This window comes from Haliaeetus leucocephalus, unplaced genomic scaffold (genome assembly GCF_000737465.1).
Source record: "Haliaeetus leucocephalus isolate CR32 unplaced genomic scaffold, Haliaeetus_leucocephalus-4.0 Scaffold751, whole genome shotgun sequence".
In the NCBI taxonomy this organism is placed as follows: domain Eukaryota; kingdom Metazoa; phylum Chordata; class Aves; order Accipitriformes; family Accipitridae; genus Haliaeetus; species Haliaeetus leucocephalus.
The window spans coordinates 19,392,447-19,404,212 of record NW_010973187.1 but is presented as its reverse complement, the minus strand read 5'-3'; the positions used below and the strand labels follow the sequence as shown (position 1 = coordinate 19,404,212).

The following is an 11,766-nucleotide window of genomic DNA, read 5'->3' as shown; positions in this document are numbered from 1 at the left end:
AATAGTTTCACTGTAAAATTGACTTTTGAAAACAAGTGATCTTTTTAGGACCCTGTAAGAAGAAAAGCTAAAGTAACTAGGCACAGAGTTGCAGGAAAAAGCCCTGTCTCCCAGAATCCAACTTGCAGGATTTGTATCCTGCACATTTCCAGGCAATAGATTTTTCTATGGTTTTTTTTTTTTAAGAAGTTTTTCTGGACTAGAACATCAGTGGGGCTTTGATTTTAATTTCATCCCATCGCTACTACTTTTAGTTCTTAAGGTTGCAATGAGCTGTTCCTTTCCCTGTATTAGCTAAAGAAATTCAGAATCCTTAATAAAAAGAAGTGTTGTTAGAACTAAAGAGAGTTTCCTAGAAAATATGAATGGAAGAACCTTCAACAAATCATTTAGTCTCTACTGTGCATCAAGACAGGATCAGTTGTGTTTATACCCAGGAAAGCCCTGTGATAAGTCTGTTCAAACAGCTTGTAGTTCAGGAGAGATGCGAAGGCTGTGGCAGCATTGCAGTGGGAGTGAGGGGCCTTGTGTTTTATTTCCCAGCTTGTTGTCACCCTCTTTGTCTACTGACCATGGTAGTGCTGGAGACCTTTCTAGGTGACTGTCCTCCAACACCTGTCCATGTGGAAGAGGTGTACTTTTTCCTTTGCCACAACATGCTCCTTGTAGCTTTCAGCTGTAGGACTGCAGTCTTCCCCCTGCCTGTAGAAAGATCTCAGCAAGGCTCTGGTCCTTGAAATCTGGTGGCTCATCCCAGCTCTGGAAACTTTATGCCTAATTTAGCTGAAAGCTGCCATCTCTGAATCTTGTTCCAATGGCTGCTGACGGAGTGCAGAGTCTTTCATAGGCCCACGTAGAGCAGTACATCTGCCAACAGCATGACGTGATGGATGACGCAACCTCTGTCAGGTTTGAGGATGGGAAGTATTAGGCCTTTCTAGTAAAAGAGGACAAAGTGGAGGTGGGTAATTAATTCATTGATTTGGACCAATTAATGTTTGTGGAGCACACTGTAACTGGAAAAAGCTTTTATGCTGCAGATCATTATTATTTTCAGGGATGCAACCGTAACAGATTATTAAAATGCTCAATTCCCCTTGAAAGTTGATTCAACTAAGTGCTGTGTGAAGTCTGGGAAACAGGGTTACACCAGTAAATCCATGCTTACCCCAGGTTTGCTGTGTTGTAGTTGGCCTTCCTGCAGTGTAACTGCCTTTCACGTAGCTGCAGGTTCAGAAGAGAGATTAGCCAAAGGGAGTAAGAAAGCAGAACAAGAAAATGTTCTGGTTCACTAACAGTGTTTAAGAGCTACTCTGAGACAGAGGGGCTATTTAGAAATGAAAATACACCATGAGTGAATACAGTTGGAAAGTGTACAGCATCTAAGGAGGAAATTAGGAAAGAGAAAGAATGAGTGGGAAGTACTTGGAAAATATTTGAGTCAATTGGTCTACCAGAGAATGAGCAGGGCAGTTAAGGAAGAGCATCCTCGGGGAAGCTAAAGAAAATACCTACTTTTTTAGTTCATTAAGGTAAAAAATGGTAGGAGATTCAGCTGCAGGAAGGAGGTGGCTTTGGAATAATTTTGTGACTAGCAGTAGGTCACCAGAAGTGGCTAATAGTCATCCAACAGGTCTGGAGAAATCTGGACAGCTGCTGAAGGATGCTCACAGCACTCTGACTGGGCAACCAAATGGCAAATAAAATACAATATCAACAAATGCTAAGTGATACACATACGAAGAAATATCTCCTGTATATACACAATAAGGAACTGTATGCTACCAGTTACCATTCAGAAAGCATTCAGAGGACTATCCTCCAGGAACAGTTTGTCACTGCTGAGCAGATACTGTCAAAACAGTAAGTTGAATATTAGGAATTATAGGGAAAGCCATAGAGAACAAGCCCAGATTAGGCCCCTGGACTAACTCATGGTGTGTCTACAGCTTGAATAGTGTGAGAAATGGTCACCCCCCTCAAACAGATGTCTTACATTAGAAAAAGTCTGGAAAAGACAAGAGTGATCAGAAGCCAGGAAGAGCCCTTGCACAGTAAATGGACTATAGCTTTTCAGCTTGGGAAAGAGTTCACTAGAAGTCTATGAAATCATGAGGAAAATGAAACGGGAGCAGTTATTTTTTGTTTCTCACAGTATCAGACTTAAAGGCTGCTCAGCCAGACTGAGGCAATAGTTTTCAGACTACCAGAATGCAATTTTTCTTCACACAGCATCTAATTAAATGTGGAACTCATTGCTACAGGATGTTGTGGAAACAAAAAGTATAAAAGGGTTTCAAAGGGGATTAGACAAATCAAACCTGATGGTCCAGATGCAGTCTCTGATGTAGGAAATCAATACACTGCCGACCGTCGGAAGCTGAGAGGGTGTAGGAAGGGAAGGATCATGCACACTGCTTCCTAAATATCTGATACTGGCTGTTCTCACAGTTGCTACACAAGAAGGACCTTTGGTCTGACCTCATTCGTATGAAGAAATATAAGAATACTGTGCTAAGCTACTGATCACTCATTAAAAAGAATTATTAAACCACTTGGCTGGGGAGAAATACTCCATCTTTGGTAAATACAGAGCTACTGATGTGATCCTGGTAATGGTAAACCTCTGGGCCTGTTTCAGTACAAGGTGAACTGGCTGATCAGTAATGAAGGGTAGAGCTCTAAAATCTGTAGAGACCAAGACCCAAAAGAATGAGTTTTTTACCAGAAACTTACTCAGATTGTCCAAAAGCTTTTAGTAAAGTCCCAAGCAACAGGATGCAAAGGTAAGAAGGCAGGATGCTCTGACTAAGAGATCTGCAAGCTGAAAAAAGCCAGTGGAAGCACCTTCTTCCCATGTATTTCTCCTCCAGTGCAGATTTTCTGCTCTGGATAACTTCATCTGGGCCCAGTAAGATTCCTCCTTTCTGCATTTGTTCTCTTGACATGCAATGCCTGGTTACAATGGATGCTACTGGAGTGGAGTTATGTGGTTTTTTGGTCTTCCTAATTCTTCTTTCTCCTTTCCTGTGCCCACAGTGAAGCAGCTGCTCATGCAGTAGCCACGCTTGCTGAAGCCACTCTTCAAGGTGGAGGACAAATTGTGCTATCTGGCGAAACTGCAGCAGCAGTAGGAGCACTTACTGGAGTCCAAGATGCCAATGGTAAGGCTGCCAGAAAGTTTTTACTTTGTTTTTTTTCCTTTGCTCTTAGCTAGGGTTTTTTCCTCTCTTCCACTTGAAATGTCAAGTTTTCACTAGTAGAATAGTTCTGCCTCATTGCAGATAGTCACTAACTAGGCCATGACCTAAAAGCCCAGAACAAAAAGGTAGCACTAACCTCTTGTTTACTGCCATAGTGCTGGTGGCTCTGCTCTTTTCCTTCTTCTGCCAGCTTGCTATTTAACCTCAGTTTTGGGTGGGAAGACTGCTCCTGACTCTGTATCTGTACAGTGCATAGCACAGGGAGGACCAGACTTGGTCAACTAGCATAACTAGTCAGTGCCATAATAAACACATCTCCAAAACACTTCACTGTGAAGTGGCGGAGAGTATGAACATCGTTTTATTACCCACTCATTTCCTTCCTTTCTCAAGACTTTTTTTTGTATGCTTGGTGGCTGCTCTTGAGCAACTATCACTTTTCTGCTTGGATGACACAGTCAGCCTCAGATTGTTTGCCTCCTGCTTTATTTTCCATCTTGCCACCATAGTCAATTGCTTAGTTCTAGGGATTCTCTGTAGCGTTTCTCACCCGTTATCTGGATGTCTCTTCTGCCAAGTCTGATGACTTTTGCAGATATTCAAACTAAGCTCATAGTGAATAAAACAGTAAGTTCATAGAAACCGGTTCAAGAGATGATACTGGAACGTATGAACGTGTCTAGTTGGTGCTCATCCACTGCCTCCAGTTGCACTGTACTTCTGCCTGATGCCTTTACCACGCTTTCTGAGTTCAGAGATGAAACTCGCTGGTTATTTCAATTAAATGGAAGGAGGTATGTCAAAAAAAGCTCAAAAAGGCTGCAAAATGTGATGTTGTGAAGAAATGTCGCCTGGAGGATGGGGCTATTCAGACTCTAATTGTCAAAGGGGGAACAAGCATGTGCAGTCAGGTGGCAGAGCGATGACTTCTTGCCTTGTCACTTTGCATGTAAAGCAGAAATCTGGCTAGGTAAGACCTCGAGTTTGACTTCCATCAAAATCCTCATCTCATAAGGAATGCGCTCATTTTGAAACATCAATATTTAGTTTGCAGCGAAAATGGGGCAGTGGAGGGAAAAGTAATTTTACTCGGGGTGTTCGACTTGATGTCTCTTGCTGTGGAGTCAGCCAGCCTGAAGAGGGAGTAGAAATGAAGTGAAAACCCTATCCTTAGAGCTGGGAATGCATCTGATATTGAGAGGGAAGAGTAGGGTTGTGTTGTATTACACTTTGCCGGCAGCCTGGCATGAGGGGGATAAGTGATGTGTGTTTATCGGAGGAAGAATCTGACCCTGGATGCTCAAAACCAGCAACTAATCAGATTTGTAAAAGCACGTTAGCATCCTCTAGCAGATCTGCACCCCTGGCTCCCTTTGGTTTGCTTCCAAAATGCTTTCATGGTCTGGATTCCTCTGGATGCTTCCCCTAAACAGCTTTCCTCCTCCACACCCTTCCTGAGTCACTCTACCTCACTCACCCAGCATTAATATCATTTTAATGCAGGCTGGGCTTTTTTTCTTTTTTAATTTTTTTATTTTTTTTTTTAGCAGCAGAGTTGGAAATCAGATGGGATTTAGAGTGCATTAAGGGGAGAGACTGCAGCATTTTCCTCTGTGCAAAACCTTGCCCGCAGCCCCTCGCCTTGTTTCCACTCTTCTTCGATTTGCTCTAATCTCCGGTGGTATTAAGGGGAAGGGCTTTGTTGGCGCGGTAGTCCTTGGAAGCGCCATGCTGTTAGTTTTATTACGTAACCAGCTAATATATCTCCCTTAGGGATGGAGGAGATGTTGGTATCCATTCCTGCTGTCTCTGTCTGGGGATGGAGAGCAGATGGATTTTCAGCATTGGCACCGTTGCCGAGGATTTGTCTGCCTTCTCTGTACCCTGAAGCCCAGGGTGTGAGTGTGAGCATCCTCCTGGACACCGGTGCTTGGTTATTTGATGCAGTGGGGACAAACAGCTCTGCATGCCCTTCTGTTGGGAGGAGGTGAAATGGGGAGTGATTTGGTGCAGTTGGTTGCAGGAAGGAGAGGGGGGAAATGAGTGCCAGAGCTGTAATGGTGTTAAGCAGCAAATTCCCCCTGCTTGCTATTGCTTGCAAAGTCTTAATTTGCTGTTATTTCCAATAAACACTTCTCTCTAGGAATGCTCTTACTCTTCTTTCTGTAGGTCATTTCTGAGGGATTCCAATCCCTTACCCCTGCCACTTTCCCTGGAAGGGACATAAATTTAACACCATCTTATTGATAGGGAAAAGGAGACAGTAGTTTCACAAAATTGCTTGAGTCAGGTAAGGTGTTTCATTCCTGATTTTAGCCATTAGATGTAATTATCCTCTTTTTAAAATTGTTTGTTTCTATCCTGATATGGTATTTTTCCCATCCATTCTCTGGCATCTGAATAATAATTAAGTGATACAAGAGAACCAAGATGGCTAAAAAGAGGCAACTTCTGTATGTTTGTGGATGTCTCAGAAGCTAGGGCTGAATTTGCTCTTGCAGGGAGTAGGGAGCCCAGCAGCATGGCTGAACTGCGAAAGGGCTGTGGATAATCTTGTGATCGGTTACATTTATAGCTAAGGGAAATAAGATCTCCTGCTCCCATGCAGTGTCAAACTAGCTAAGTGCATTATGGTTTTCTTGCTACTCTGGAGCATCTGCTCTGAGTCGGGATACTGGAACCGATGACCCCATGGTTTGAGCCTCAGATGTTTTGTTCATAAGTGGCTGGCATTAAAGCAAAGTAATATTCAAAGCAAGCGAAGGGGATTGTAGCAGCACTGATTTCTGAAGTTGGTTGGAAACTGAAAATGCTCCAGTAAGGGGAAACTCTGCACTCTGGGGCTGCTTTTGGTGTGCATTATGGACAGCTCTGTGTGATGGGCTGGTGCTGGAGCCGTCCCAGCCCGCTGGGGCTGGAGGAAAGAAACTTGATCGGCATTGGGAAGGAGAGGTGACGATGCCAGCCTGCAGTCTGGGCCTCGCTTGCTGGAGCATCCTCATACTGCAGCCTTTTGTTTGACATTGATCTGATCAGGGGCTTGAAAGCTGCTTGAGCTATGGGCTTCCTGGCTTCATCTTTAAATATTGATGAAGCTTTTGCCTAAGCAGTACACGCACGGGGCTGTAGCAGTGCGCAGTGCTGCCCGTGAAGGACAGAGCAGGCTCCCTGCCCAAGGAAGGTTCGTTTAATGGCCTCGGTGTCGTCACAAGCCCGGGGTTATTGCAGTTTCGCGCAGCGTGTGGCATTTTTAAGGGCTGATTTGGAGGCGAGAGGGGTGGTATGCTCAAAGCACCAGCTGGGGTTCAAAACAGGGCATGGAAGGAGGGACGGTGGAAAGAGCTGGTGTTGGGAAGAGGAGAAAAGGCAGTGGAAGATGTGAAATCAAGCTGTGACCAGGGAGATAATTTAACAGACCTGAGCTAGGCACAGCCAGAGACCCAATGGGTCCTTGCTTGTGCACCGTGATCCTCATGTGCAGCAACTGCTTCTCTTTTTCCTGGCCCCAAAGCATGTTTTACTTATGTATCGCCTCCCTGTGCTGCTGGAGATGCTCCTGGGAGCACTGATGTGCCTGGTGGTGGTGTGGCAGAATACAGTTGGGCACTAAGAGGAGCCTACAATGAGTCTTGCCCTTCTCCATCCCCCCAGTCATCCAAAAAATCCAAACCCAATTCTCCATACAACCAAAGGGAGCCATGCTTACAGCTAGGGCTGAGCCAGACTTATCAAGTTGTGATGGAAGCCTGGGGAGAGCATTAGGACTCTTGACGTGGGCAAAGGGGGATTAGCAAGCTCTCTGCTTTCGCAAACAGAGGAAATAAGGCGTCAGTACAGGAGCGTCTCTTGCAAGTTGGCATAGGATAAACAAGCCTATAGCGGCATTTAGGGTGACGGGGAACTTGCTGCACAGAAGAGCTGTTCCAGTTGGCGACTTCTATATCAGAAGGGGTTTAAATGCTGAAAAGCCTTCAGCTCTGGGTGAGGCTGCCGAGCTTCCCGCACGAAATCAATAAGGTGTCAGGTGGAAACCTGTCTCCACCCTCAGCTGCGCAGATGGGAGATGGGGAGACCTCCAGGCCTGGAGCACGGTTGCCAGTTCCGTCAGGCTCTGTGTAGGCTGTTTACAGTTGAAAGCACATCCAGGAGGGGAAGGCAGGAGTTGAGATCCTGTTCCCTGGGCTGTGCGCGTCTCCTAGAGAGTGTGAAAGCAGAGGGAGATACGTCGGGCAAACCCAGCGAAGGGAACTGCCTGTTCTTGCTTTTGGATGCCTTGGGACAGGGAGGTGCGGCACACTGATCCGCTGGTAACTGGTGGCTTTTTTGCATGAGAGAAAAAAAAAGGGGGGGGGGGGGGAGGCTTGGAGACTGATCTGCTGCAAGTGACAGTCTTTAAAAGAAATATTTTTTTTCCTGTTGGATCTCCTTTTTAGGGAAGATGGACCCAAATGAGTTGCTAGCAACTTGGCAAAGTGCAGATCAGCTTGCCTGCATCCAAGCAGACAAGAAGGAAAGTGTCAAGCTTTTTGTAGGGTCTTCTGGATGGGAAGAGATTTTTTTTAATGAAACGTTGCCCTGAAACAGATAGGATTTAATCCCAATCTGAAGGAGAAGTGAGGAAAATAATTTTTGCAAATGTGTTTCAGATGACAGGGGAAAAGAGAGTCTGGTGGCAGCCAGCAAGGAGAGCTGAAGTGGATGAGTGTGATTTCCTGGGTGCATGTGCTGAGCAGTCCAGGAGCAGTGAGAAGTTTTTCCTAGAGGACAAATTACTGTGCATGAATGAATTATTGCCAGCAACAGGGCCGTGATGCACTCTGAGTAAAATATGTTGGCATAAGCCTCAGTTAAAACGAGCTTATTCTATGTCAAGTATGTGCAGTTCCCTACGTGTGCCCTGTAGAGAAGGGGGTACTTGACTGCAGCTCAGCCATCTCTGTGTCCGCACCCTTTCCATGTCAGCCTCTGGCTGTCCGGGGAGCCCCAGTTTGGGTGGTGAGGAATATGCAGTGCTGGGATTGTGGGACACCAGCCACAGGTTTGATGCCAGCAGCCAGCATGGTGCTGCTAGGTCTTTCCCAGCACAATGAGGGCCAAAGTATTTCCAAGACCCAAGACCGCTGCTTCGCTTGCACTGATCTTTACCAGCACAGATGATTTCTGCTCGCTTTGGCATGACTTGCCTTGCCTTGCCGCTTTAAACCCATCATGATGGATCTCGTGCTTTTTGCTGCTGTCCTACATTACTCTTGGGCACTAATCTCGGGCAGCGCTGGCGGTGCAGTCGGCTCAGGCTGTCCTTCTGACGCTGGGCTGTCATGGGCGCTGTGCGGCTTTGGTTTGACATCTTGGGACTGATGACGAGGCGGCTGCCGCTGACGATTAGGATTTGTCTGCCCACCAACCGGGGCTAAAAATAGTGGCTCAGACAAGTCCCGCTTGTAGTGCATTGATGGCCAGATTTTCCCTTCAGTCCAACTAACCAGGCGCTACCTATGCCAACGTGCAGTTATGTTACATAGAGCCAGCCTTGCACAACCCAGCACAGGCAATTTGTCTGGGTTGTCTGAGTAGAGCAGGAGGCTGGAGGTGGATGCCACGGCACTTGAGTGCTGCTGGCTTTAGGGCCTCCCTTGGCTTGTTGAGTGACCTTGATAAGTCCCTTGATGAAGACGCAGAATGGTTATTTCTGGGTACGGTTTGGCTTTTGGGATAGGGAGGCTCGTGGGCTCTGCCATTTTATTTCCTTGGGGGAAAATGTTTTTATATAAAGAGCACTTGTAATGTACCACAGGTCTCTTTCCTCTTTGCAAAGGCAGCAGTGTCGGAGGAGCACAAGGAGAGCCTCCTGGGTGGTTTTGTGCCCCCATTCTGTGTCCAAGTCTCACATGAAGTCTATAGGCTGCTTTTTAGTTCTGAAACACGCCTTTGAGATCACAAAGAGAGAAGGCAGTGTCCTGGGCAGACACCAGAAGTTGCTCAGTTCCTAGCTTGATCTGTTGCTGTCCCCTAAAATATTTTCCTCAGTGTGTTTTTGATGGTGTTAGCAATACCCTGAAAGGGAAGCCAACTTCATTAGGGGTAGGGAGTCACTGCCAAGTCCTTTGCGGTTTCATCACTTCTAGCATTTCTTCGAGTCCTGTTGCTTTCAGTGAGTTTCCATCCAGTAAATGAGCTGTGCCCCGTCTGGCCTTATCTCCTGGCTTCTCAATGACCTTACAGCATCTCCAGCACCTCCCTTGCCCTCCCCGTTTCCCCTCCCCTGGTGAGTTTTGACATCCATTCCTGTTATCAGGCAGTTGAGACTTACAGGCTCTCCAGCTGTCACAGCTGATGCTGTCCTGGTTTAAGCATAGGCCATTTACCTTCCACGTGTCCTGAATTAGGGGAAATGGACAGGAGGGTTGGGTCTGTTTAAAAATTAAAGCTGATTACAAGGCATTAACATTACATTTAAAGAAATAGACAGCAGCCCTCCTCTCTCAGCATAGTTGCAATATGTTCCCTTTTGTTCTGGTCTGGAAGAGGAAGCAGGACTGGTATCGACTCCAGGCTGGGCAGGATTTCTTCTTTATCCATAAATTTAAAAAGAGAAGCTGCCTGATGTCTGCTGCAATACTTTAAAGCAGTTCTCATCTTACTACCTAAAGCAGTTCCCATCTTTGTGGTAGTAACAGAAAGCTTAAGTTCTTTCTGCTGATCTTGAATTTCTCTTGGAAAATTCAGATCTACTGACACTGTGTTCATCAGTCTGTCTTCTGAATTGTTGTGTTGGGAAGCTTCATATTTGAGGGATCCCAATTGTTTTACACATGCATTCACTCTGGTGCCAAAACACAGCCATCTCGGGGGCAGCAGTCAGGAATAAAACTTTCTTTTTCTTTTTCTTTTTTTTTTTTTTTTTTCCCCATAAAGGCTCAGCTTCACTGAGGCAGATGGATTTTAAGGAATGTTTGGTCTGAGATCTTCAGGGCTGAGAAGGCAAAGGGACGTGGTTGCTTCATGCATGGAAGCATAGAAACATGAGTATGTTGTGTGCCAGAGGTGCTGTTCCCACCATGTCCTGGCCCAGCTGCAGCGTGGGCTTGGGCTGGGGCTGAACATGGGTTTAAGGAAGCAGACAGGGTTTGTGTCTTCCATAGCCTTCCTTACAGAGATGTGCTTCAACAAGGGCCTTCATGGCATGGCTTTCCTGCTTCTCTCCTCCTGCAGCAGTGACCCTATTTTCTCATTACGTAGGGTTGTTGCTTTCCCAAGTTTCCCAAGATTGAGCTTCCTTCCCATGGTGACTGGGAACACTCTGAATGAATGTGCTGCTTGACTAGAAATTCATTGTGTTTCTAGGTTGAATTTGAAGCCTATTTATTTGGTTTATTTGTATGATATTTGTCAAGGCTTCTGTGTCTTCATCTCACAGTCCCTCAGTAATCCATGTGTCTTCAGAAAGAGCTGCTCAGTGCAGTACGCTTACTGAAAAGAGGCCAAGCCTTTTGGCAGGTGAAGTGATACATGGGGAATATATTTGTATTCACTGGATCTTGCTTTTCTCCATCTATAAATGGGACTTTTCATTTGACTTTACTATTGCCAATGTTCACGTTAAATTCCAGGCGTTTGTTTCAACTTATGGTGACAAAGTCCCCAACAAGCTGGCTTTGAGAGCCACATTACTGAGGTCCTGAGCTTTGCTGGTCCCCTCATGCTAACATCCCTGATTCTGGGTATCAGGGGGTGATGGGCCATATGGCTCTTGGCTCGCTGGCTGGTTGGAGATCACCCTTGCTTGTGGAGAAGGTGCGTTCTGCCTGACGTCTGCGTAAACTAATGGGATGGGCAGCTTGGCACAGCTCCACTCTTGCTCTGCCAAGATGAACACTGAGCAAGAGAAGGAGGGGGCCTCGTCATCTTTATGGAGTACAGTCCTCATTTTAACTGATGTGTGATTGAGAAGCGTATAGGATTTTGTTTGAGAGAGGGATGGGGGTTTTTGTTGATGATATATTGTGAGGTTTTTTATCTTCCTAATGTATATGCACCCTGACTGTAAGACTTAGATATTTGAGAAGGACTTTGGACCTACACCAGTTTGTTTGGTTACAGCAGTGGTTTTGGGGTGCCTGCAAGAGATGGGTATCCTAATCCTTTTGTCTAAAAGAGATGAGGTTGAATACGGGCAGGAAAGGAATGGCAGTCAGTATACTTAGCATGTTTCCCCAAGTATGTCTGGAAGCACAGAACTGGATAGACAAACTTCTCCTTAGTTGCCACTGTTTCCAGCCCAAGAATTGGGATGGGAAGGGATGGAGGTATCTGTGTAGTCTGCCTCGTTAGTGCCGCCATCTGGGGATCAGTGCTTTGGCCCCAAGTTGGGGTAGGGAGGTGCTCTCCTGACAACCTACACATCTTCAGCATGGTGCTGTTCTATTTATAGCTCTTAGCCTAAAGAAAAGGGCACAGATGGAGTCAGAAAACCAGCTCTGTGAAGCCTGGTCCTGCATCACTCTCCTGACCCATCGCAGATGCCAGTGAGTCATTTTTCCAGGCCTCTTCCTCCATGACTAAC

The 11,766-nt window shown here is 45.9% G+C and overlaps 1 protein-coding gene across 2 annotated transcripts in view; it reads left to right on the top strand.

Moving 5' to 3' along the window:
• The window catches only part of LOC104840253 (nuclear respiratory factor 1), a 31,645-nt gene that overhangs the window by 1,248 nt on the left and 18,631 nt on the right, over window positions 1–11,766 (top strand). For both annotated transcript variants that reach the window (XM_010581078.1, XM_010581077.1), the window contains exon 2: window positions 3,040–3,164. In XM_010581078.1, the coding sequence (XP_010579380.1) occupies window positions 3,040–3,164 (125 nt within the window). The remainder of the gene's footprint in view (window positions 1–3,039; window positions 3,165–11,766) is intronic.